At 33.6% G+C, this 26,252-nt stretch overlaps 2 protein-coding genes across 2 annotated transcripts in view; both read right to left on the bottom strand.

The window, feature by feature from the left end:
* The window catches only part of LOC129796081 (long-chain-fatty-acid--CoA ligase 6), a 215,337-nt gene that overhangs the window by 93,263 nt on the left and 95,822 nt on the right, over positions 1–26,252 (bottom strand). The gene's annotated exons all lie outside the window — the stretch shown is intronic.
* The window catches only part of LOC129794500 (alpha-tocopherol transfer protein-like), a 28,176-nt gene continuing 26,627 nt past the window's right edge, over positions 24,704–26,252 (bottom strand). Inside the window, exon 5 of the mRNA XM_055835249.1 lies at positions 24,704–25,485. Coding sequence (XP_055691224.1) covers positions 24,802–25,485 — 684 coding nt within the window. The 3' untranslated portion in view covers positions 24,704–24,801. The remainder of the gene's footprint in view (positions 25,486–26,252) is intronic.

Genomic DNA, 26,252 nt, shown 5'->3' with positions numbered 1-26,252 from the left:
TAAATAGTACAAGAGAACCACGAAGGGAAAAGATTGAGAAAAAAATCTGTATATGCAAGAGAATTGCTCTCACAATAGCATCAATAGATGAGAATTGTGCTTTGACAGGCGGCGTAAGAGTCATATATGTTTTCATTGTTTGCCCATGATGTTGATGATGATGGCGCATTGATGATGAATCACAGAAATTGAGCGCGAAGGAATATTTGTACGGCGTCTCCATTGTGTATCAATATAATGCATCGTGTTGTGGATGATGAAGAGAGCACTTATTGGGAGATTTCCCTCTAAAATAATCTTCAAGAGGTGCTGCGGCGAACTCGAGTGACTTACAGGTTAAACAGTCACGTTTTTTTTCCTGCGTCCGTCGATTTTTTCTCTGTTACCCCGTGTGCCTGTACAAAAGGCACTGATGAGAGAACTAATGAAATGTGATAGCCATACATAGCAAGGCGGGCATCATCTTCTTGTGTGACTATATATTTAAACGATCCATACATTGACAAATAGTTGGAGTTCTTGCGCAACATATGGACATGTTAAGCAATGTCGCGCATTTTGCCACGTTCATTTAAAATGTCATGCAAGGAACTACACTACACATATACAGTGTCGAGAAAAATAATAGGACCACCAATATAGGTTTTAAATGTACCCTTGACTTCAATCGCCAATTTCTCAGGCTGTGGGAGACAGATTTTGAAAAGTGGCATAGATTCGGAAAGCTACATTCATCCCCTTTCCAACGATGGTAGATTTTCGAAAATCGGCCCATCCGTTCAATTTTGGTAGATGATTGAACAAAAAGTGGCATTTTTAGTATAGGTCTACTTGAGCGACTGTCAAAAATCAGCCCCTCAACGGATTTTGATCACCCCGGCAGTTTTGGACAGGGGAAGAATGTAGCTTTCAGAGTTTTTTGAAATTTTGAAAATCGGACACCCAGAAAAAAAGTTAGACGGGTTTTTGTGAGTGGTCCTATTTCAATAATTTAAGGGTTAAAATGCTTCCTAATTTACACAAAGTTTCATAACAAATTTTTATTTTTTTTTTAGGAAAAATTTATTTTCGCAAGCTATAAGCCTTTTAACTTTACTCAATTAAATTCAAATAAACACTTAAAAAAAATAAAAATTTACAAAAACTTGTTATGAAATTTTGTGTAATTTCACCCTTAAATTATTGAAATAGGACCACTCACAAAAACCCGTCTAACTTTTTTTCTGGGTGTCCGATTTTCAAAATTTCAAAAAACTCTGAAAGCTACATTCTTCCCCTGTCCAAAACTTCCGGGGTGATCAAAATCGGTTGAGGGGCTGATTTTTGACAGTCGTTCAAGTAGACCCATACTAAAAATGCCACTTTCTGTTCAATCATCTACCAAAACTGAACGGATGGGCCGATTTTCGAAAATCTACCATCGTTGGAAAGGGGATGAATGTAGCTTTCCGAATCTATGCCACTTTTCAAAATCTGTCCTCCACAGCCTGAGATATTGACGATTGAAGTCAGGGGTACATTTAAAACCTATATTGGTGGTCCTATTATTTTTCTCGGCACTGTATGTATGTGCTCAATAAGCTCTATGAAATATTAACAATCGATTCTTCTTTATTAAGAAATTTTTTTTTACAATTGCGAAAACAATTATTTTCAACTTATTTGTGAATTTGCAAGAAAAATATCTTATGAATTTTATTTTCTTTAAGGGGGGTCTCTTGGGCAAATTGTTGGAATTGACATATTATTAATTTTTCATTTTTATTGTGGTTTTTCTTAAACTTGGTTTTCCGATGTTGATTACATTTGTAGCCTAATTATTGAAAAGTAAGAAAATCACTTTTCGCCATTTTAAGTGCGACGCCATCTTGAGATTTTCCGACTTTTCCGCAGAACTGCCCTAAAATACAAAGGTAGGTTTTTCTCAGGATCTACTGGATGGATTTTGATGAGGTAAAAAGCAAATGAAAGAGGAAATATCAAAGCAGATTTTGATGTACCAGAATTTTGAATTTCCATTCTGAGGCTGAGAAAAGTGGAAAAACGTCAAAAATATCTGAACAAAAGTCACATTTTTCCACTTTTCTCAGCTCCAGAATGGAAATTCAAAATTCTGGTACATCAAAATCTGCTTTGATACTTCCTCTTTCATTTGCTTTTTACCCCATCAAAATCCATCCAGTAGATCCTGAGAAAAACCTACCTTTGTGTTTTGAGGAAAATTTCAAAATGGCGTCGCATCTAAGATGGCGGAAAGTGATTTTCTTACTCTTCAATAATAAGTCTTTAAATGTTATCAACACTTGAAAACCAAGTTTAAGAAAAACCCCAAGAAAAATAAAAATATTTAATTTCACCAGCTCTCAAAAGAGACCCCCCTTAAAATTCTCGTTGGAATTATTCTTAGAATTTCTTATAATTTATTTTAAAAAAAACTCTCAAATTTTGCAAAGCAAATCATTCTTTATTCAAAAACTTTCTTATTTCTTGAATAAAATGTGACTATAGCCTTTGAACCAGCTGCGTTTTTAAGACATGAATATTTCAGCTGTTGTTTAAATATAAATCTATGGAAAAACATTTTTTTAAAGTATTTCGTCACATAAATAAATAAATAAATAAAAATTTGAAGTCCTAACTCGATGAAATATGTAAAAAAAAATTTAAAACTTTGCACTCAAATAATTTTAGTTTATAAATATTGGATATTTCTTATAGCTTTAATTCCGAATAAATATTAAACATGCCAATAATTTTTTTTGGATATTTATTTTTTATATTTTTTTTTTGCTTCTGAGAGTTCTTGGGTAGGTATTGTTTTTTTTTTTTTGTTAAAATGTGCAGAGATTATTGTGAAAAGTTTAGTGTGAGACATTTATGAGTTTCAAAAAACTCTCTAAAAGGTCCTTAAGGGTTAAAAAAAAGGAGTTTATTCATTGGTACATGAGATAAAATGATCATTCGATGAAACAATTGAGACACGCGTAGTTCTCTTTGTAAAGAATCAAAAATAAAAAAAGATATCGCAAAAAAACTACTCAATTTCTACTGGGATCAGTTGAGAAAGCCAGTAAAGATTTGCTAAAGAAAACGCAAATAATGACGTCACTATTGCATTTTTTTTCTTTCACTACTAAAAATAATATTATCTTGTCAAAACTTACCAAAGAAGTATTAGCATAAATGCCTAATGCAATGAGACACAAGAAACGGTGGTGACGTCATTGTTTGTATTTTTAGGGAAATCTGAACCGGCTTTTCTCAACTGAACACCTGTAAGCCATCATCTGAAAATGGAAAATTTCTTTGGCAAATTATATTTCTTCTTTATGATTTTCTACAAAACAGTCTACAGTGAAGCTGTCTTCAATTGTTCCACGAAATCTTACGAATAGATTTTTTTATCACTGACTAAACTCCTTTTAAAATTTCCCTGAGCATAGCTTAAATACAATATTAAAGATTTCTTTGTAATTTTAATTATTTCTCAGGCTTCTTTTTTCAATTAAATTTTGACTAAATTCCAAGGGGATCTTTTATAAAGATTTTCTTGGAAAATTTGCAAACAAAAAAAAATATGATATTTACTTGAACCCCAAAGGCTATGAGGCTGGCTATGAGCGCTTCCTTGCGCGATGGAAAAAAATGTAAATTATGAGAAATTTCTTTTTTTATTTGTCAAGTCAATTACCATACTTTTGTATCCCCACACAATGTGGTTCTTTTGCATCATGAATTGGAGAACTTTCTTATTTTCTCATTTTTCTTGCAAATTTATCTCGTCTATGTTGTGAAAAAGTATTTCAACTTTTCACCACTCTCAGACTTTGCAATGTAATTTACTTTGGTTGTAAAGAAAAGAAAAGAATAAAATGTGGACTTTTGGCTTTATTTCTTTCTTCTTTTTTTTCCCTGGTTTGTTTAATTCAAACGCAGAATAGATTGCGATGCCTTCCCGGTGGGATTTCCTTGAGTGATGTTTTCTTCATTTTCTGGGAAAAGGGAGGCATGTAAATATTTCTAAAATTCACCTCTAATTTGGTGGTTGTTCGCGGGTGAGCAACGGAGCTTTATCTCCTGTGTGAGAAGTTTGTGGTATAATTGTATTCACAGACAGTGAGTGGAGTTTATTATTATGTAGCTCCCCCCATGCAAAAGTGATTTGGTGGCCTCGCTGTGAAGCCCACGGCGTAATAGGTGATGAAGTGCAAAATATTCTTGTGGCGCAAGATAAACACCTCGCGGGTGCATTCAATTCAAATATTCTCCCCAATTAAGGATTCAATAAAAAATCTTTTTGCAGCAATATGCAACGCCGTATGCAATCTCCATGGCATCGCGAGAGCATTTCATATAATGGATGACTTGCCGAGGACCGCACTTATGCTGCGAAGCTATATTGCTAAAAAGGGGATGGCGAAGGGCATGCAAAGGAGTCCCCGAGAGTCGTGACATGACGATGCGATAGTGATTACATTGAAATGAGGTGTTGATACGAATAATAATTGTCACCGGCGAGAGCTCTGCCTCCATGTGGCTTGCTCTATGGGGCTCCTGATGGATGCTTAGATGACGACAAAAGAGTGTTGGTCCCATTCAAGGGGTTTGAGCACCATGTGTGGGGTGCGGTGGGTGGTTGCATGAAAAGCCACAACACATAAGCTTGCATGAGACTCAATTTAATATTCATTGTCCCCCCACCGATGTCCTGGGAGGGAGAACACAGAAGAGGTAGGATTTCAATCGCAACCGCACTTTAACTTTGAGCTTCCAGGCACACATACCACACACGACCACGCTTCACTCGCGCTCAACATACTTCATAATGAGATGTACCTACTTCACACAAACATAATAGCTATATTTCTTTCATTTATGCTCTCCAATGCTTTATGTACCTACATTAAATTACGAGGAAATGAATGAAAGAGTGTCCTGTCGAAACCTCAGGAGTCAATGGAATGGATTCTCTTCCATTGAAGGATTCCTTTACATGTGTGGTGTATATAGCTTCACTAAACCACACGTATTCATAAAACATTTCTAGGATCTCCAACATGATTCAGAATACAAAGCTTTCTAACTATAAATATGACAATGTTATTTCACGTCAAAAGAGGTGGAATATTGAGAAATTTTTTTTAATGAGTAAGATCCTTTTATGCATTTTTATGCACTGCATTTAAAAAAAAAAGCTTAAAAAAAAAGAATATTTTGCCAATGAATAAAAGAATTTTAATAAATCTGTCAAATAAATTAAAATTCTATCGTAGCCAGGGAAGTGTTTGGCTACCATAAAAGTTTAAACGTCATGGTTTTTTTTTCTTTAGATGTCAAAGAGAAATTATTTCCGGGTCCAATTAAAATAAAAAGGAATTTTCAAACATAAACACAAAAAATGTCAAAGGTTAAAAATTAAAAAAAAATGTAGGGGAGAGCGGGGCTATTTGTGTCAATTCGGATAAATCACTATCTACAGGACTTCCACGCGGCAAGAAATTTTCCTCGATAGGTCATTCTCATAGGAAATTTCCTTGCCTACAACTTTGTCTCAGACCGTTTTTCTCTATCTCCACGGGAAATATGAGTTTTCGAGCTTTTCCTGAACCCTTCCGCTTCTGACTTTTTAAAGAATCCGTCTACAAATATTGTCACCTGCGGGGGTAATTAAGTCGGTGGAATTTTCCGACATTTCCAAAGATTTTCCACCTGAGAGATTAGTTGTAGCTACTAACCAAACTCCTCACTTGTTCATCCACGGCAAGGAATTTCACTTTTCTATCCACTAAAACACAGAATTTCGGAATTTTCTCAACCCCCACATTTTGCAACAAAAAGGTTAGAAAACATGTCAATATTTTGACGTTCCATATGATTTACATTGGTGACAATATTAGCCCCACTTGACATGTATTGATTCGAATAGTTGTGCAGAAAAATCATTAAAAATTAATGAAAAATGCACCTTGGCAACGTTTTCTGCATTTACCTAGCTTGTGGAAAAGACGGTGAGATTGGAAAATCGCTAAAAGAAAAGTGTCGGAAAATTAGTTTTTCTCAACACGCAAAACGTATTTTTGGAGGCCTCAAAATTTGTTTATTTTTTTACTCCTAAACTATTCATCGGATAATCTCCAAACTACAGTCAACTATTGAGGGTAGATAGGACTTCTTATCATAATTTTTTTCAGGTGCTTCCGATTAATATCTTGGGAGAAATCGACATTTGAAAATTCCAAACTGTCACAAATAGCCCCGCTCTCCCCTACTGGTAAGCTGACCAAGCTTACGGGAGCTGTGTTTCTTTCAGTGTACCAATTTTGTGAGAGCAAACTAGAACGCGAATTAATTTAAATACACGCAAAGTCGGGAAAAGTTGATAAGTCATACCCTAAGAAATGTTTGGAAGGCCATATCTCGAGAACGGATCCATAGATTTTCATAAATTTTTTTTTGTTTGAAAGGTCTTGAAGTCAGCTATAACATATCGAAAAATGAAAAAAATTTATGTCGCCATTTTCGAAAAATTCGAGTTCGAAATTTTCGAAAACTTTGTTTTTGACTTTAGCGCCTCTTGCGGTCATTTCTCGAAGTTGCAATGTTCTAGACATTTGTAGGGTTTCTCGAAACCTTTCATTTGCGCTTGAGTTGATCAAGATCGGACTTGTAGAACCCGAGATATGACATGCCAACTTTGGAAGGCTATATCTCGAGAACGGATCCATAGATTTTCTTCATTTTTGGCATGAAGCTAGATAATATGGTCAGCTATAACATATCAAAAAATAAAAAAAATTTATGTCGTCGTTTTCGAGATATTCATCGAAAACTCATCGAAAATTTTGTTTTTGATTTTTGGCCCCCTAGCGGTCACTTTTGAAACTTCGCATGTTCTAGAGAGTTGTAGGGTTTGTTGAGATCTTTCATTTGACCCCGGGTTGATCAAAATCGGTCAAGTCGTTTTCGAGTTATGGTCGATTTTCGATGAAAAATTGTGGCGGCCATATTGACTAAACGGCTTGACCGATTTTCTAAAATGAGGTATCGTTGGAAAGCTCTTGATGGTCCCTACAACATATCAAAATTTCAGCCCTGTAGCTATAATAGCGGCTGAGATATAGGCAATACAAAATTTTGAGGTTATTCAAAATGGCGGACGGGGAGGTGGGGGGTAAAATTTGACATCAAAATCGGATGTCTTCCAGTCGATATTTAAACTTTGCGGTTTACCGCAAGTCTCTATCTATTACCGTTCTCTCGCAATTTAGCGTTATACTACGGACGGACGGACGGACGGACGGCCGGCCGGAAAAAACTTATTTTTGGCGCATACGTTTTTTGGAATGTGGGGACCCTAATTCGTGCTCATCCCAAGTTTGAGCCCGATCTGACGACTTTCGATTTTGCTCGGTACACAAAAGCTGTGTCTGAAAGAAACACAGCTAAAACGTCAAACGTTGGAAAAAAGGTGGAATTGATACGACAAGCAATAATCAGCGTCAAACGTAAGAAAACAAAATGTTATACGTTACAATTGTCAAAGTCAAACTTTAAGAAAAAGAAAGTTAATCGATAGAAAAATAACGTGAAACAATAATGAATGTTAAAAAATTTAAAGCTAAACAACAAACGTTGAAAAAGAAATGTCAAACTTCAGAAAAAGACGCTAAATATCGGAAAAAATGGCTGTTCACGGTGCTCGTGAAGATGTTTATTTTCTCAAAGAATTTCCCGTTCTATTTTTTAATTTCTTCCCTTTAATTTACTGTATTGAAACATTCATGAAATATTGAACCCTAAATTTAAACTCAACGGACCGTTGGTTTGAATCGCGGCAAATCCGCAACGTCGCACACAATCACCGTGCAGTGTTTTTGGAGAGCACTTAATGCTACTTCCGTGCTGATTGTGTGGTGCGCAAAATCTTTTTGTTAATCGAAAAAATTGAATTAATTTAGAAATAAAATCTCTGGTTGTGAAATAAATTATTTGAAGTAAGGAGAAAAAGTGGCGGTTTTTTCTGGTGCATTGTGGGTGGATGCAGAGATATCCTGAGCAGGATTTCAGAGGATTTTCTTCACTTCACGTGGAACAACGTGGCTACATACAGTGTAATTGGGCATCACCTGAGAACATCTGGGACAATAGAAAAATTTTTAGTCCATTTCTCACCGAATATTAACACGCATAATTTGCACAGGTGACGATCATACCTATACTTGAAGCTATAGTTGAGGGAATTTATTCTAATCATAATCTACCTGCAATTCAAGGTGAGCGGAGTGATCTATGAGGGATAAAGGGCAGGAGTTCCATACAGTCTACTAACTTATTGCTCTACCACAATCTTTCAAGGTAAATCCACTACAATGGCAAATGATTGAAAAAATTACTTAACGTTAAAAAGGAAATGTGAAACGTTGGAAAATAAATGTTGTCAATGTCAACCGTAAGATTATAAGTGAAATTTTTAAAAGCAAACGACAAACGTCAAAAAACGTCAACGTTAGAAAGTATTGAAAATCATTAAAACTGCTAATTCTAATGAAACAGAAAACATCCCCTAAAATTAATTTCTACCTACGCCCGTATTCGTAGCACCTGCTTAAGAAGTGAGTGCTCAGAGAGAATTGAGTGCTTTATGCTAAAAAGACTCTATTTGAGTGAAAAATGTTGCTACTTTAAAATTTCATAAAGTATTAAATGAATCCTCCCTTTCAAAGGCAATGCTTTCCATGGAAAAAAAAAGATTAAATTTTTAAGATTCCTTCTCACAAAGTCGCGGTGCTATAAAGAAGAATAAAAACCCAGAATGTTCAGTTTTTGTGGAAATTTCCCAATAGAAAGTAACATTTCACAATGCCTCCGTTGGAACTTGAAGTTTTTCATGATAAATATAAAATTTTTCTCAAAATTTTCCAATACGCAACATCCTTGAATTTTTTGCCAGTGTCTAGATTGAGGTTCTTTAATACGTGGAAAATTGCAATCATTCCCTTTTCCCTAATATTATCAATAAGTCTTTCAATTTATAAAGTTTCGACTATACAAGATAACTTTGATGTTGTTGACCTTCTGTACTCAATCGTTGTGACATGCTGCATGGGTCAAGCTCTATCGAAATTCCTTATTTTTGCCTTTTTTATGGGAAAGAAATTTAGCACTGTATTGGTATACTTGGAGGATCTTGTATTCGCTCAAAGTACTGTGATGAGTCACTTAAGGCAGAGAGTTTTGAGTAAAAGTATTAAGACCGGATATAAAATTGTAATGTAAGATTGATTTCTTAACTTTTTCTGTAATATTTTCATAAAATTTTTTGCATTTTTTTTTCATTTTCCAGGATCTATTTTGCTTTATGCGTGGTCTCCTTTTTAGCATACCTCTTTTATGTTTTGCATGAGAAAAAATTTACATCAATTATGTTCTACACCTTTCCATCAGTCAACAAGGGATCTATTCTTCATATTCCACTCAATTTAATTTATCAATTTTTAATATTCTCCTACGGGATTTGGTATATGGTTTTAACGGATATGCTATTCGTCTTTATAAGTATGTACTTTAGGGGTGAACTTGCATCCCTCTCAGAACTTATTGGTGGATTGGACGATGAAAGAATTGACTCAGAAAAGGAGCATAGAAGAATTCTTCATACATTTTATGAATTTCATACAAAAACTAAAGAGATGCAGAGAACTTTTATCGATGTATGCTGGTACTCCTATTTGGTGCAATTCTTTACAAGCACCGTCTACCTATGTTTAATGCTCTACATGATGAGTTTCTCAGCTGCCAGCTTTACACTATACTTCATACCGCTTGCCGCAATGAATCAAATGTTTATGGTTTGCCTAATTGGGGAAATTCTTCACACAAGCGGCGAAGATGTAATAAATGCATTTTCAGCAACAAAATGGTACCTGATGACAACGAGAAATCAAAGAATTTTCCTCATTCTTCTAACATTTGTCCAACCACCGACCATTATTAAGACATTTGGTTTTAAGGAAGTGACTTTGCATACTTTTCTACAGGTATTTACGTATATTTAACATTGCTTCTTTATTGAAATTATTTTTCTTTTTTTTGTTATTATCAGCTTGTTAAAGCCATGGGTTCTTACTGTGCATTCCTCTATACAATTCTTCATTAATTTGTTGGTGTTCCACTTCGTGGCGAACACCAAGTATTTTTTTTTATAATAAACTTCAATAAGTAAATTAAAAAAGAAGTGGAAATATATTTTTTAATATATAGTATCTATAAAATATCTATGAAGTTCTATGTAATATGTTTAAAGTATATGTATGTTAGATCTAAATGTAATGTGAAATGATTTAGCGATGATTTATCTATATTTTTTAATTAATTCTTTTTAGTCTTCATTTTTAGTTGTTTAAATAATTTTAAACAATTTGTATCTAAAGGAACTGCAATAAATTATTAAACATAATAAAGAATAAAAGCTTTTGAATTCCTGTAAATGATAAAAAAAAATCGATAAATTTAATTTTCAATTAACTGAAGAAATTTTAATTTTCAATTTTCCATAGTTTAGCAACAAACCCCACCGCCCAATATTTTTTATCCACATACTTTATGTTTCTTTTTTTTATATATTTTCTATATTCTGTTACTCCTTTTTTCATGGATTTGAAGGACTTATGCTCTTAAAATATACATTTATATACCATATGAGCATTAAATGCTGCAGTAATTATTTTATACGTATACCCATGTTGGTGATTGACACCAAGAGATTGGGGAGAAAATTATTAGTTAAAAAACTCTGTGAAATAAAAATTATAAATTTGTTGCCTAGTGTAAGAATTCCCTGTGCACCAAACAATTAACGGGTTTAGGCTGCATATGATAAGAGCATTTCCTCTCTCTCAAATCACTCAAAATCACTCTTACTTTGGCATTGAAAGAAATTAGACGTGTGACACAGTGAGCTAAAGATTAAAATCCCCAAATTTGTAAATTATTTGTATTAAAGTTATTTTATTAAAGTTGAGTTGTTGTTAAATTCAACCCAAGTGTTTTGCCTACACTCCACGCAATACAGTCCACCGTGGAAGAAAATTTCGCCAGCATCAGCCGGAAATCTTTCTGTGCCGCAAGGAATTCAAAATTTTGGTTCCTTGCGTGCCGGACGATTAATTCCTGGCCTGTGTAATTACAGGTACGTTGTGTACTCTATACCCATCCATCTACCAAATAATACACAGGTAAGCTATGGAAATGTATGAAAATGCGAAAATCCAGTGTAAAATAATAATTTATTGTATTAATAGGTACTTTAGAAGTTAATTAAATTGATTTTGTTTCCGTTTTCCTGGAATAATTTCCATTTTATTTGTACATCTCTCAATTGCATATTCTAAAATCTAATCAAATTACAATTAAACACTCCTCCCACCCTAGGGTAAACCTCTCTATTTGGCAAGTTCAATAAAAAAAATAACTACAACCCCATCATGTTTATTTGTAAAGGAAATTCATTATTTCATCTGTCGTGTTTTCATGATGATAATTTTTCATGGAAATATTGTTGGTGATGTGCTTAAAATGGAACCAATGGAGGAGGGATTAAAACAGATAAATTTACAATAAATAATTTTAATTACTGTTCCACGTAAATGATTAGAGTTGTCAAATGTGAAGCACAATTGTTCAGTAAAATAATTTCTCAATAAAACAATATGCCCGAATGAACTAATATTTCTATTTAAATATAGAATGAATATCACCCCATTCAGGTGCCATTGAATAATTTTAATAGGCTTATAAAATTTTCACATACTGCGTCTGATGTATAGGAAAATGCTTTTATATTGACTCGTCCAGTGAGTCGATTATATCAGGGCCTTTATTATTTATTTGCAATTGTGTTAACTACATGTGACCCTCTTTTAATATTTTTTTTACACGGTAAAGGAGAGAAATATTTATATTTTTTCATTGTGAAATCGTGCACAATGCGTTGCAAATTCATGATATGGGACAATTACAGCATGAATACTCAAATCAAAAAAAGGAGGAGTTTATTCATTTAATTAATTTTTGTACACATAATATTATCATTAGAAATTCCACAAAGGACAAGACAAATAAAAAGTATTAATGAAAAGTTAAATAAACTTTAATTTATGTTCTAGAACTAGGTGGAAAAATATAAAGGATTTTGTTTTTATTAAAAACTACGAATTCATTTTAGTTACTTTCCTTATTAAATAAGTATACAGCTTATATGTTTTAGTGCTTAAATTAATAAATCTTTTAATGTTTTCGGAAAAGAAAGATTAAAGCACAAATGAATTTTTACATTTGCAGGTGCTTCTCAGCTTTGCTACTCTTCAACATTGGGTCCTATTCTGTGACCAAGAAATCCTTGAAATTTAGGAGAGAATTCTTAAAATTTCATACACTTATTGGTCGCAGAATAGGACCCATTATTTATCTTTGGGGTGTTTTTTAACCCTTTCAGATCCGCGATCAATCTAGCGAACTGATTGAACTAAAAATTATTTTTGTGGGTTCCTTTGTGCTCAAATAAAACTTGGCAAAAAATCCCAACTCAAAAATTTTCGGTTTTTCGTCCTTCCTGATCCTGTGAGTCCTTGGGGATGCCCTTTTGTGGTCATAAAATGATCAGGAATTGTAAAGACATAGTCTTGTACTAATTTGGACTAAATATTCAAAAAATAATTATAAAAAATGAAACATTTTCAAAATCGAACCTTTGGGTTAGCGTATGACCCAATGGACCTGAAAGGGTTAAAAAAATATTCTGTTACAAACATGAATTAATAAAAATAAAATAGACTCTTTATTCAACTTTTTAATTTTTCTTTTGGAAAATTTCGATTTTTTTCTAGCGCTTACCGTGAAATTATTTTTCTTTTACAAAATTAAGGTTTTCTAAAATTTGAAAATTTGGATGACGAAGTGTGCTGCCTGCCAGTTTATTGATGCCACGTTGCTACCAGAGTTATGTATTGACGCACCCGAAGATTGGGAAGTAATTCCCCGCTATCGACCACTGAAGAAGGCTCCGAGCGGGGCCGAAAGCTCTGGGAAGATTCTGTGTTTCTTTGGGTAAGGAATTTCAACTGCCGACGAAAAACCCGGAAAGAAATTATTTGAAAATTGAGTTTATTTGAAAAATTTAACCATATAAGTCTTAATTTCTTTTGTAATATTGGACATCGGTCAATTTTCAACGTTGGGGGAGTCAAACGCGGAAACTGCTTTTTTTTTAATTCCTCGTTTATTATTTTTGCTACGTTTCGGAGCTTTATTTCTCCTTCCTCAGGCCTGCAATTACATTATGGACAATATTTTTACATTTACATAATTTTTTAACTTTTTTTGTGTTTTTCCAGATTCCTGATTCCATGAGCATGAATCATTATGCTCTTTCCCCAAAATGTAAAAATACAAAACATACACTTTGAATAAATATATACGTAAATTTTGCATAAATTGATAAACCTTGATATGCCTGAAACATACGTATTATGCTCTGATGGGTTCGCTTTGTTGCAATTATGATAATCTTCCGTGGTTATTTCTGCAATGGATACCAACCCAACAATGGGGATTACAATGATAAATAAATTGTGTATTTTCGGTGAAATGACAACGTGTCCAATGGCAGAATATGGTACCGAGAATGCCCCCTGAAATGGTGAAATGATTGACAAAATATATACATTTTGATGTGCAACTACATCCCAACTTGTTGCTACCCCAATAAAGGCACTGAATTGTCTCGTATAAATTATTCAGGATCTCGTGTGTGAACAGCGATGGGAAGGAGATGCCACAGGGTGTGAGGACACAGGGGATAAATGATACAAATGACAAGACATTCCGCTGTAAGTCCTCCTGACTAATATCGAAGGATCTCACAGGGAGCAATTTATAAGGCATCACTCAATTGTTCTCTGTGCTTTCCATTTCGTCGTACCATTCGTTATTTGTACATGAGAGGATTTCATATGGATTTTAAGTTAACATTTTAATGTACATTCTATCCACCTTTTCCTCCCATCCCTTGCAATTTAAATTACTCAATCAGCGAAATTTTATTCCAAAAACGTGAATCTTTCGCGCCAGAGTTGGTGGTGTGATAAGAAAATCTCCGGGTGAGTGAATTCAAATAAATTGAATAGGATCAATTTAAATTTTTTTTTCTTATTCCCATCCCCTCAATGTAAGTCTAAATATAATGCAAAAAGTTTCACAATGAGGAGCAATATTTTTGTGTGGGAAATCTCAATGGGGGTGTTGTAATGGAGCACAGAGGTTGGTATCAATATCATTCGTAGCATAGGGGAAAATAGCATAAATGGAATGTTATATACGGTGGGGGTGTGGGGAGAAAATGTACACACATACAACAAATTAATTTAAAACCTACAAAATATGTTTAAAGTGCATTATTTAAAAATAAAAATATTCCAATTAAAATGTGTATAATGGCACCACAAAATGATTATGAAATATTTATTTTGTTGCACTATGTATTATACATATAACCGATGTTTTACAAAAAAAAGGTTTAATAGTTAAAAAAGGATTTAAAAATGGTTATTTTTGCTGCAAATTGGGCCTTATTCAATGACCAAGAAACTCTTGAAATTCGCTTGAAATCTTGAAATTTCAGTACAAAATTCAAAGATTTCAAGGATTTCTTGGTCGCTGAATAAGGCCCATTATTTAGTGTTTATCAAGGAGAGTTTTTATTGAAGATTGTTCTAGTAAAATTACAGAGAGCTTATGGTCACGTTATTTTGGAAACACTACAGGAACAAAATGGCCAAAATGTGATAATTTCAAATAAATTTTTTGAGCACAAAAATTTGTTTTAAAAATTGAAAAACTAAATCATTTAGATTTACATTTGAGCAGATTAATATTCTACATGAAAGCAGTTTATTTTTTGTAATAAACAGAATTATAATTTAGTTAAATGGATTTTCCAACAGTTTTCCTAAACATAATAAAAGTTTTACGATAAAATATACTCATTAAAAATATGATAAATAAAGCATTGCTTATTTTCAATTTCAGCATAAAACAATATATTTTCTCATTATGGGATGGTATCGGTGGTGTTCAGGTGAAAATGAAGCATAATGTGAGAATCTAAAATTTAATTAACACGAACATAATGTTTTTGAGAAGTTAAGCAAAAACATTTCTCTCTGTTTTTGGTAAAACATGTTATACACACTACAACATATATGTGTTATAAAGCATTTATTTATAGGGCTTTGATATTTTCATTAAAATTAAATTAAATTTCCATGAAAGTTTTTGCGGTTTTCACTCATCCCTCTGCAAATACACAATACATAACATATACACATTATTATTATTTCAACAGAGAAGAAACAAATCCAAAAGTTGGTGGTGTAATTAGTATAATTCGTTTTGCCAAGGATAAATCGCAATTTTATTGGGGAAAAGACCTTCAAGTTTGGCGCGCAAATGATTCTCTTGGAATGCTTTGAGGGAAATTAGGGATTTTTTTTATTAATCATTTGTAGGGGAGGAAGAGCTACACGAGAGTTGGTGCACAGCATATGGCACTGGTGGCGATGCTTGTCGATAAATAAAGATGAATTAATTACTTTATGATCATTTTTATTATTTAATTAAATTTTATCCATCATTCAGTATTGCAGACGAATTTTTCAGTTAGAGAAAAGACCAAACAAAAAAATTTAGTTTGAGGGTAATTTAGTTTTTTTTTTCTGAGGAAGTACAAAATTTTCATTTAAAACGAATTGCTGTATTTTAGGAGTCAATAAAACGTTTTCATCGATAAGATCTTTCCATTTCACTTGACCCCTTTCATTCGTTTTCCACTCTCTAGCTAGAGAGAGAAAAAAAATTAATTTAGACAATAGGGCAATTGGAAAATGGTTTCTCGGGTCGTAACATCGACGTTGTGTGTGCCAAGAATAAACAATGGGGTGGGTCCAATTGACTCTGAAGAAATAAATGGGGTTAAGCTTGCAGCCGAATGGTAGTAAATTATTGTGCAACCTCATAAAATATCGACTCTCTTGTGTCCCCAAAATTCACCTAAATATATACCCATTTTAATATAATTGCATTGTTTTAAATCTACTTACATACATATGTATGTACAATATACATATTTTTACCCGAGGGTGCATACTAATTCACTGATTCTAGCTGATAAATTGGTCCCCAATTGTCTCATCTACCTTTTAACATTTTTTTTTCGTATTTGAATTACAAATTTTCCTGTCACAATTTCTTGAGAAATTTTTCGCTTCATTTCTTGGCAAGAAATTCCTTTTTTTTTCAATTCTAATTCACTTTGAACAAGAAGAAAATGGTTGGAATTTTCAATGGGGAAAAACCCCGAAACTTGCCATTTTTGGGAAAATTCCCCGTGACATTTTGCCACAGAGAAGGTTGAAAGGTTATACGTGGGGAGCGTAGGCGGGAATCACTTGAGACAATGAGACAGGTACAATTTTGATTACTTGATTAATCCCACTCCGGGAGGAGGGAGTCAATGAGCCCAAGAGCATGTAAAGGAGAACACAAAGAGCAATCGAGAGTAGGAATTTTGGAATATATTGTGGGAGAGGAGACAAAAGGAATATTTCTTTCTTTTGATAATTTCGCAGAGAGACTAGATGAAGTCTATGCGTGGGAGGCAAGGGGTGTTTATCTGGACAAAATTATTCGGATCTTCGGAAATATTCGGTTTATTCACTAATATTCGGATGATTCGCCAAGGAAATTCAAATATAGGTCTAAGCCTAAAAATGTTAAATTCAAGCCTAAAAACGCTTAAATCAAACCGAAAAGTAGTAAATTCCTGCCGAAAAGTACTAAACTCAAGCTAAAAAAGTAGTATATTCAACCCCAAAAAAAGAATAAATTCAAACCAAATTGGTTTTCAGTCCCAAAACAGCTCAGATTGAGAAACAAAATTTATTAAAAAAAAAATATAAAAGCCTAAAAAAGGACTAGATTCAAACCTAGTAGTAAATTTAACCTAAAAACAATTAAATTCAAACAAAAAATTCCTAAATACGTTTTTGAATTTTTATCGGTTTTTAGTTTATCGATTTCAAACATTCAATATTATATTAAATGGAAATCAATTCTCATAAATCTGATACCATTTTTAGGTCAATATTAGGCCCTTATTTTTCCATAATTTTCTACATTTAAAGTCTTAATAATTTTAAATAATAGTTAATTTAAAAAGACACTAGGAAGTCAAAATTGGGCCCCATTTCCCTGACAAGGAATGGTCAAATAATTTTTCAGATCTTCAGAAATATTCGGATGATTCGCTTAAAAAGCCAAAATATTCGCCAGATAAACACCCCTTGGTGGGAGGAAGTTTTGAAATGCGGTACAAGAGAGCTTTTAAGATTTCTTCAACATTCGTCATTAAAGATTTTAGAAGGATAAATCAAAAATTTTCAGTATTTTTTTTAAAGCATCCAAATGAAAAAATCCCTTCTTTTCAATTTTGCTTTTTATAAAAAGCCCTTCAGGTATTTTTGAATCACCTAAATTACTTTGTGGGGGCAACAAAAGGACGCTTCATGTCTCCCCTGACTGAATATGGGTTAGACCGCCTCTTGATTGAGACAGACAGTCCGCTGTGGCGCCCCTGAGGGAACGTCAATGTGCTCAAAAAGGGATCAACCATTGCTTTTTATAGCACTAATCGTGTGTTGATTTCATGCAAGAAGGAGGTAACGAGCCGACAAAACAAATTGGCGCAACATTAAACACCGCGTTTGGGACTACCAACAACATAGAAATTAGATATTTCCCATTAATGCTTTTTGGGGTGAGTTTTATGATGTGCATTTTTGTAATTAATTACAAAAATGAGTTTTCTGTTTTTTTTTCTCATGTCTTTTTCAATGTGATTCACCTTTAATTTTACCTCTCCCTCACACAGGTTTAATGTTCAAAGGTAGGTAGTATACATAGTTTTTTGTGTCTTTCACAGGAGCTCAATAGGATGTAAGTTTCAGGAGTAGCTTTGATGAGGGAAGAACCTCAAACAAAATCCCCTCTACTACACACTGATTACTCATCCCATAAATTAATAATGTTAATTATTCCTCAATACCCTGGCTATGTCTTGCCTTCTATTTATAAACACCATCTCACCTGATGGAGGACGATGCGCATACCAACTACCGGGACGAACTTTGTAATACGCTTTTTTTTTTCATCATTGTGTGCTGCAATGGATGATAATTAAAAATTCCTCCGAAGGTAGAAAGGTAAAAAAGAACGCCCACAGAAAATGATGAAGCTCACACAGGAGTCAAGGGTGGTGGAAGTTTTACCTCCTTGTACAATAGTCTAATGATTTCAATCTTGATGGCATTTTCTAATCATCCACACGGAAACTTTCATGCCTTTGTGGTTGCTAAACATTAAGGGAGCCTGTGGGTATTTTATGGAGGAATTGGTATTTCGATTGAAAGTGACAAACCTTCAAAATGATGAATTAGGCAAAGGAAGTTTTGGTATTCCTCAAGAGTCCCTCCACGCACTCTAAAAGGTCACACAAATCAACTCACAAAATCCAAAATGAAACAATGATAAAGACGTGTCAATTAGGCACCCACACCCCTCCTAAGGGAGATAAGGGAAAATGTCAAAAGTATATGAGAATCGGATAACAAATTAGCCTGATGAGAATTTCTGAGGGGTGGGCAATCAGATCAGATAGCGAAAATGTCCTCCCAATTTGCACATCATTCGAAAATGCTACAGCATCACTAAAGCCCCACATCAGCACCAAATCTCTATCGTGAGCTCTTTTTGTCCATTGCGGCTTCATTTGGATTCTCTTTTTTTTTTCCTTTCGTGCCTGCCCAAAAGTCTCTTTGATTTTGACGCACATCGAACCTCCCATCCATCGTCATCATCATACCACAATGAGGCGCTGTCGAAATAACTTAAACAAATACCTGCATTTCATTTTCACTTTGCCCTCGCGCCATCACACAAAAAAAAGTCCCGATCCCGCACAGTCTTAAGATATTGGATAGTTTGGCAGGTAGAAGTTTAATAGCCCCACAGCACTAAAAATGACCTCTTCAATTGCTTTCAAGTCATGGGAATAGAAAAAAAAACCTTGGTAGGTAATTTATTTTATTTTTTATCTAAAATATTTTTAATTTCTTTCAAAAAATTTAAGTTTAAAGTGTAAACGGATAAAAGGATAGATCAATAAGTTTGACGAAAGGAGTTTATAAATTTATATAAAAAAAAACATTGTCAAGAAAAGCATAATAAAATTCAAAAAGTTTTTTCATTGTCTTTACTTTAGATTTAACAGAGTTAATTTTAACATTAGTCTTAAACTCAATTCGATACGATTTATGAACATTTTATGACCACAAAAGGAGACCTCTTTAAGGATTCACAAAATTACAGGACAAGAATATATAATTATGAGTTTTACTTTGATAAAATCTTATTTTTAAGGTCTTCTTGAAATAAACTCACTGAAATAACCCAGTGTGTCCATTTAATTTTATTGATTTTGAGTGTTAAAAAATGAATTAAACTCACAAAACATTTTTTTTTTTTTCAGAAAAGTCGAATGAATTCGGTTAAGTAAAGAGTTCTGAAACCTTTTCTTTGGAAATTTCAATAATAACTTAAGAACTTGATATAACTTATAACTTAAGAATTGATTTTCCTGAGCTATATTAACGTCAGACTTTGTGATTTTTTTTTAAAATGGCATTAATGGGTTAACCTCTTAAGGACAAGAAGGAATCTAGCAGGTGGAATGACGTAGAAATAATTTTTGGGGGTTTCCTAGAGCTCAAAAAGACATTTTTAGCAAAACAAATCAATTTTTCAATTTTTGGTTTTACGTCTTTCCTGAGGCTAAATTCTTAGATGAATAGCTGCGTTTCTCTATAGTTTTTATCCACTTTTCTTTTCCAGTCTTAGAGAGCATAATGACTCTCAAAATCCGCGGAAATCGCGAGTACCCGCGAAAAAATCCGCGATTTGTGAGAGCCTCCTTGCGCTCTAAGACTGGAAAAGAAAAGTGGATAAAAACTATGGAAAAACGCAGCGTTTCATCTGAGAATTTACCGCCTGATCCTTTGAGTCCTTGAGGATATCTTTGCAGTCTCTAAATGTCCCGAGACCATTAAGAAATAGTCCTGCATAGATTTTAGATCAATAAATAAAAATTCTCTAGTCAAAATTGAGCATTTTAGAAAGCGAGCTATGGATCAAAAACGTTCCATTGGTTCTTAAGGGTTAAACTTCACGGATTATATCACTGAATGATTTGATCCACCATCAGTTTTCCTTAAAGATAATACTGTCTTGTTAATAATATTATCTTCCACCCTAATGCATCATCCCCACCACACCTCGTACTTACTTTTCTCGCAGAAAAGTCATTTAATTTCTTTGGAAAATGAACAGAAGCATTCATGCTGTGGTTGCGCGTAAATGATGGATCTTTTGAGGGGGTTGATGGTCGGGCTTTTTGGATGGGAGTGAATTAATGCTAAAGTTGTGTTCGATGAATTGTGATTGTTGAACGTGCTCCTTTATAAATTGTATACCCCATAAATGAATGGAGTCACATCTCCTTGCTTCTTTCATTCGTACAGCAATTTTCTCTCACACACAGCTCATTCCCTGAATTCGGGGAAATTTCTAACTTCACCACAGGTCCCTCTGGTCCATCACTGCTTTGGATGAAGAGGGATGGATCACCCCCCCAAAATGTATGTGTGATGTATTGATTTCCCCATCACGACGCTCCCAAACCGTCTATTCATCCGTCACGTAAATACACTCCGCGCGACATTCATTACCACGACGCAATTATTAATCCTAGCGAATGCTGGAAAGCCACAGTTGAATCCAATGCTTGGGTATTAATCAATTCGCCAAAATTCACTCCTCTTCCAAATGTAGCTTTTCACACCGCATGACCTTTTCTTGAGGTGAATGCGCATCACAGGAATTGGGGGGAATTTTCAACAAACATTTAGAGTTTCTTTTAAATCTCAATTCTCATCCCTCCGCTTTGATCGATACAATAAATTGTAAAAACCCCAAAATAAATTGATAAAAATCATTGTTAAATTCCATTAACTTCCTCCACTCTGTGAAGGTTAATTTTGTAAATGGTTTGGCTTTAGAAGAAAAATTCGAGAAGTTGTTGAAGAGAAAATTCTGGATTCTGAAGATTTTTTTTACAATTTTGTGTTTTTTTTACTTATCTTTTACAACACAAGTACATACATACTTACATATATTATCTAAGTATGTTGTAGGCGTGATTTTTATAGTCTTTTAAAAGTATTTTTGACGATTTTTTGCAATCTATTTGCAAAGAATTTATGAAAATAAAAATGAGAAAAAGAAAACTCGGAATTCTTTAGATTTTCAATAACTTTTTGTAAATAATGTAATTAATATGTTAAAGATAAATCTTTGATTGTTTTACTAATATTTTTTTTAAATAAAAAATACTTCTTTGTGAATTTTTCTCAAAACAAAATAATATTGCTCTATTTTCTAAATTATTTTTTTTTATATGTTCATCACTGAATGTGTTGGGCGTTCCACTGAAATGTGGGTCAAAAGAGAGAATTTTTTTTTTTTAACAAAGAATATAAACATTTTGCTTCACGTGATAGAGAATGCCTGAAAAAATGCGATTAACACTCCGCAAGTATTGTTCGCCATACCATCATGCCGAGTTTTTCATAATATTTTCAACGTGAAATCTCGCGAAGAATTCTCGTCCAACACTTCCTACAAAAGTGATTTGCGTCCGATTTACATCACGCGATTTTTTTGTTGCCCTGCCCCGTGCGGAGAAATTCCAGCAGATGGGGAGATTGCATAAATCAAATTGGACCATTTTGTTTTATCAAATTCCACCACCCACCCCGCCGGTGGGTTCAACGAGAGAAATGGCCTAAAATGTACATATAGGTATATACATACATTTTTTTATTCTCCCCCGCAATGCGTGAGGCGGAACAGCACACACAAAACTAATTTCTGCGGCGAAGAGTTTTGCCTAAAATAACACTTTTGTGCCGCGAGGCAATTGCAGCGTGTAAGGCTTGGTGTTTACATACAATGTATCGAGGGCTTGGGGGGGTAGAGTAACTCCATACGGCACATATATGCTGACTTATTAGTTCATGTCTGGGGATAATTAACAATATTTCATGCTTGCGGTGTCTCAGGTGATACACACGAAGAGATGCCTTCAATCAATACTATTTTGCTCTAATGATGTGCATCGGGGAGATAAATCCGATGGTTTTGGAGTGAAATGATTATATTGGCATTTAATATCCTACAACGGCACAGTGGGAGCCATGTGAACTGACTCTAATTTTTTTTTATAAAAACGAAATTAGATTTCCTAAGATTAGCTGTTGAAATTTCTATTTTTTTATTAAATTTTGGTTAAAATATTTTTTGGTAACCAATTAAAAATTTTAAACACTATAAAAAAAAGAAAGATTTGAATCTCTTACAGTTTTCGAGATTCAATTTGTCAGTTATAAGATTTTTGGTATTTTATTTTTGGTATCTTGTAAGATTTTGGCATGTAACTTCTTTCTTTAATCGTGTTTTGGAAAGAAAATTACTTTTCTATAGATTTTTAAAGATTTTTCTGACTGATTTCTAGAACAAGAAATTTATTTTTTTTTAATGGAACGACATAAAACGATTTGAAGCATCATTTGTCAAAATCCTGCAACAACTTTTAAGTTGTTTAAAAAGTAACAAAAAAAAGCTTTTTATCAGAATCCACTCCGTAGTATTTTTGACGTTTTAGTAAGTTCATGTTGAATAATTAATTTTTCACGTACATTTCTGATTTTCTGTTAATAAATAAAAAAATAAATAAGCATGTTTTGAAAAAAATTTCAGTGTAAAGAGCATCGTAATGGTTTTCACATATTGTTGTATTTTATTTATAAAGAGTTTACCCGTTCTTCCAAGTGAAAATCACACATTCAATTGAAAAACGATTATTTTTTTTAGAAAATACATATAAAAAAATAAACAAAGGACATTCCCATTTTTCACTCACAGTAACTGGGAAAAACCAGTAACGGTAAAAAAAATTCTGAAAATTGCGGACAATGATGTCACTATTGAGGTGTTTGCCTCAATAAATGCGTAAGGCAGTCATACTAATGCTTCATAGTCTTCGTCTATGATTGTTGGCCAGGTATTTTTGTACCTAGATCTTCATTATATATTTTAAGAGACAAAATACAGAATAGTGACGTCATCTTTGTTATCCATTCCGAAATGCTCTCAGTAAAAAAAAATATAGATTTTCTTTTGTAATTTCTTATTCGTTTTTGATGTATTTACAAGATTATGCATATCCTGCATTTTTCCTTTAATGGGGGATTTTCTCATGCTGAAACGGATAAACGTCTTTCATTTCGACTTTTACAGTAAAGAAATTCAATTTATGATGAACTTTTCATTAATTGTAAAATTCTAAAAAAAAAAATTGTCGATTAATTCAATTTATTAATTTTTTTTGGTAAAAAAAAAGATATGAGAAATAAGGCAGTTCAATGGTGCTCCCCTATTGCATTGGGGTATGTCCTAGGTGGTTTCTGTGTGTACAATATGCAGTCTGGTGAGCCTTTCTGCCGGAGTTTGTGTACATATTTGAGTTTTACAAAAGCCCTCCTCCACCGACAGTTTGGGGGAACCCACCCAGAGAACTTTCCTCTGAGATTTATGGTACGAGACAACTTTATGAAACTTATACACGCAAAATTAGTGTTCCACATTCAACTAAATGCTCTCCTCGCGCTGAATCATGTGAAACACGCTATTAATATATTTTATTTCTTGTTCCATTTCTTGCACACCATCAGCAATGATTCTTGTGTTCTTTTCTCCGCATCCATCCAGACACTCTCTGACCGACCAGTGGTGCCCTGGCAAACATGCGAGGAAGATTCTTTTTTTCTTTCTTTTTGTTCTCCCGATGTTCCCTCTTCTTGTGTTTGTGTGGATATTCTTTTTGTGTTATTTGCAAATTTCGGCTCTTCAATCATCTCTCCCAGGGCTCTTTATCAACCAATCTCTGGGCAACACTCGCCACACTGTGAGCCAGGAAAAGAAATTGATGCTAACGTAAATAAAAAAAAAATCATTGTACTCCAGCATCCAAAAGATGTATATTCCCACAGCATGTGGAGGCGAAGTATACTTTTATCATGTAGGTGGGTCCCGTATTCCAAAAACATATTGCACAGCGAAACGCGATGGTCACTGTTTTGGATCTCATCCGGGGGTTTTGTGGTTGTGAAATTAATATCTCCGGGAAAATGGAATGCTTTTCATTTTCCCCATGCAGACATCACTTGCTTCCATCTCTGGTCCACTTCAAACGTATACACATAGATATGAGAGCATAACCACTAGGGTCTAATCTTTCATCGGGTAGTCAGTGTGTTGAAAAAAATATTATTTATCCTGGGAAGCTTTCACTTACGGGTGCTTTTGCTATATAGATCGTTTCATATAGAAAAGGGTTACATCTGAGCTTTTTTTAAGAAAAGAACTCAAGAAGAATAAATTTATTTAAATGAATAAAAAACGCCAGTTTTATGCTTCATCCAAAAATACATTTTATTCAATACTATTTAAAATCAATTCTTGCTAAAATCAGGACTAAAAATCATCCACGACCTCAAATAAAATGTCAAGAATTCATCAAAAGTGGGTGATTTCAATCACATTTCCCTTTCCATAACCATATGAATTAATTTCTGAAATTTCTTTGTGAACTACATTCATAATGGGTGCAATTTTTTCAGAAAGATCTGCAGTTTGGGCCATTTTATGAAGATCAACACCAATGGTTCCTCCGAGAAACTTTGGCAGGCAATTCGGAGGAATATATTCGTGAAGAGATTGAAGATCATTTCCATGAAAGTAGATTCGGTCGCGTAGCTTTTCAGTGAGGAAATTCTTGGCGATTGTGTAGGTGGCATCAATGATGGAGGTTTCATTGAGAATATGAATACCCTTTACACGAAGAGGGTTGCAATATTGAGCGTATCTTATTAAGAATTGTATCATTGATGGAGTTAGATGCTTGAGATGTTTCAAGGAAAGTTCCTTAAGATCAATAATTACTACAATACCATTCACTTGAGTATCGGATTCAGTGCAAAATATCTCAAAAAGTGGATATAGTCCGCTTATAAAATCATTGATACTAAAAGGATTTTCCATGTTCCCATTTATACGTCCTATAACGATACGTCGTCCCTTGTGATCACGGCGAGGCATTGTTACACCCAATTCTGCCTTTATAAAATCCTCGAGATAAGTATGTTTCCAATTAGTAAAATAATCCGGATATTCTGCCTTTAATGTGAAGTATTTCTTGATCTGAAAGAAAATATTTAGGTAGCTTCTTTCTTAAACTTTTCTTTTCTTTTCATCATTAAATATTCTAACAAAGTCAATTCTGAACTATTTTTTTTTCTTTACGTAAAAAATTCTAAAAAAATTCCTTTAACCGAATCCATTTGACTATTATGAAAACAACGTTTTTGTGTCATAGGTAATGCTTGCAAAATCAACATGTAAAATTGTACCGAGTCCAGAGAAAAATATTTTGATAGGAAAATTAGGTTCTTGAACAAAATAATTCCATTTGATCAGGATATAATTTTATTTAGGTCATGAGAACATTTCATTTTATTCTCCTTTTATTACTTAGGTAATAATTGAGACTTTATTCTTTATGACTCTAAAAGGCTCTTTTTAATAATTCTTTTACAATATGTATACAGAAAAAATTATTTAAATAACCTTAGTCCAAATAATGGGCCTTATTCAGCGACCAAGAAACCCTTTCAATTGACTTGAAATCTTGAAATTTCAGTACAAAATTCAAAGATTTCAAGGGTTTCTTGGTCGCTGAATTAGGCCCAATATGAATAAAAAAAAATACAAGACTTTAAAGACAAAATTGTGCTTTCGTTTAAGGCGAATCTTAATGAAGAAACATTGTTGAAATAAAGTTAGGTCGAAAATTAATTGAATAAACTATACTGTCTTGTCTATATATTATTATCTTCTGTCTTTGTTTTAGAATGTTGTTTGTTAATTTTTTAGGATCTAAGTTTATATTTCATAAAATGTTATATCTA

This window comes from Lutzomyia longipalpis, chromosome 4 (assembly GCF_024334085.1).
Source record: "Lutzomyia longipalpis isolate SR_M1_2022 chromosome 4, ASM2433408v1".
In the NCBI taxonomy this organism is placed as follows: Eukaryota; Metazoa; Arthropoda; class Insecta; order Diptera; family Psychodidae; genus Lutzomyia; species Lutzomyia longipalpis.
This window is presented reverse-complemented; position numbering and strand designations above follow the sequence as displayed.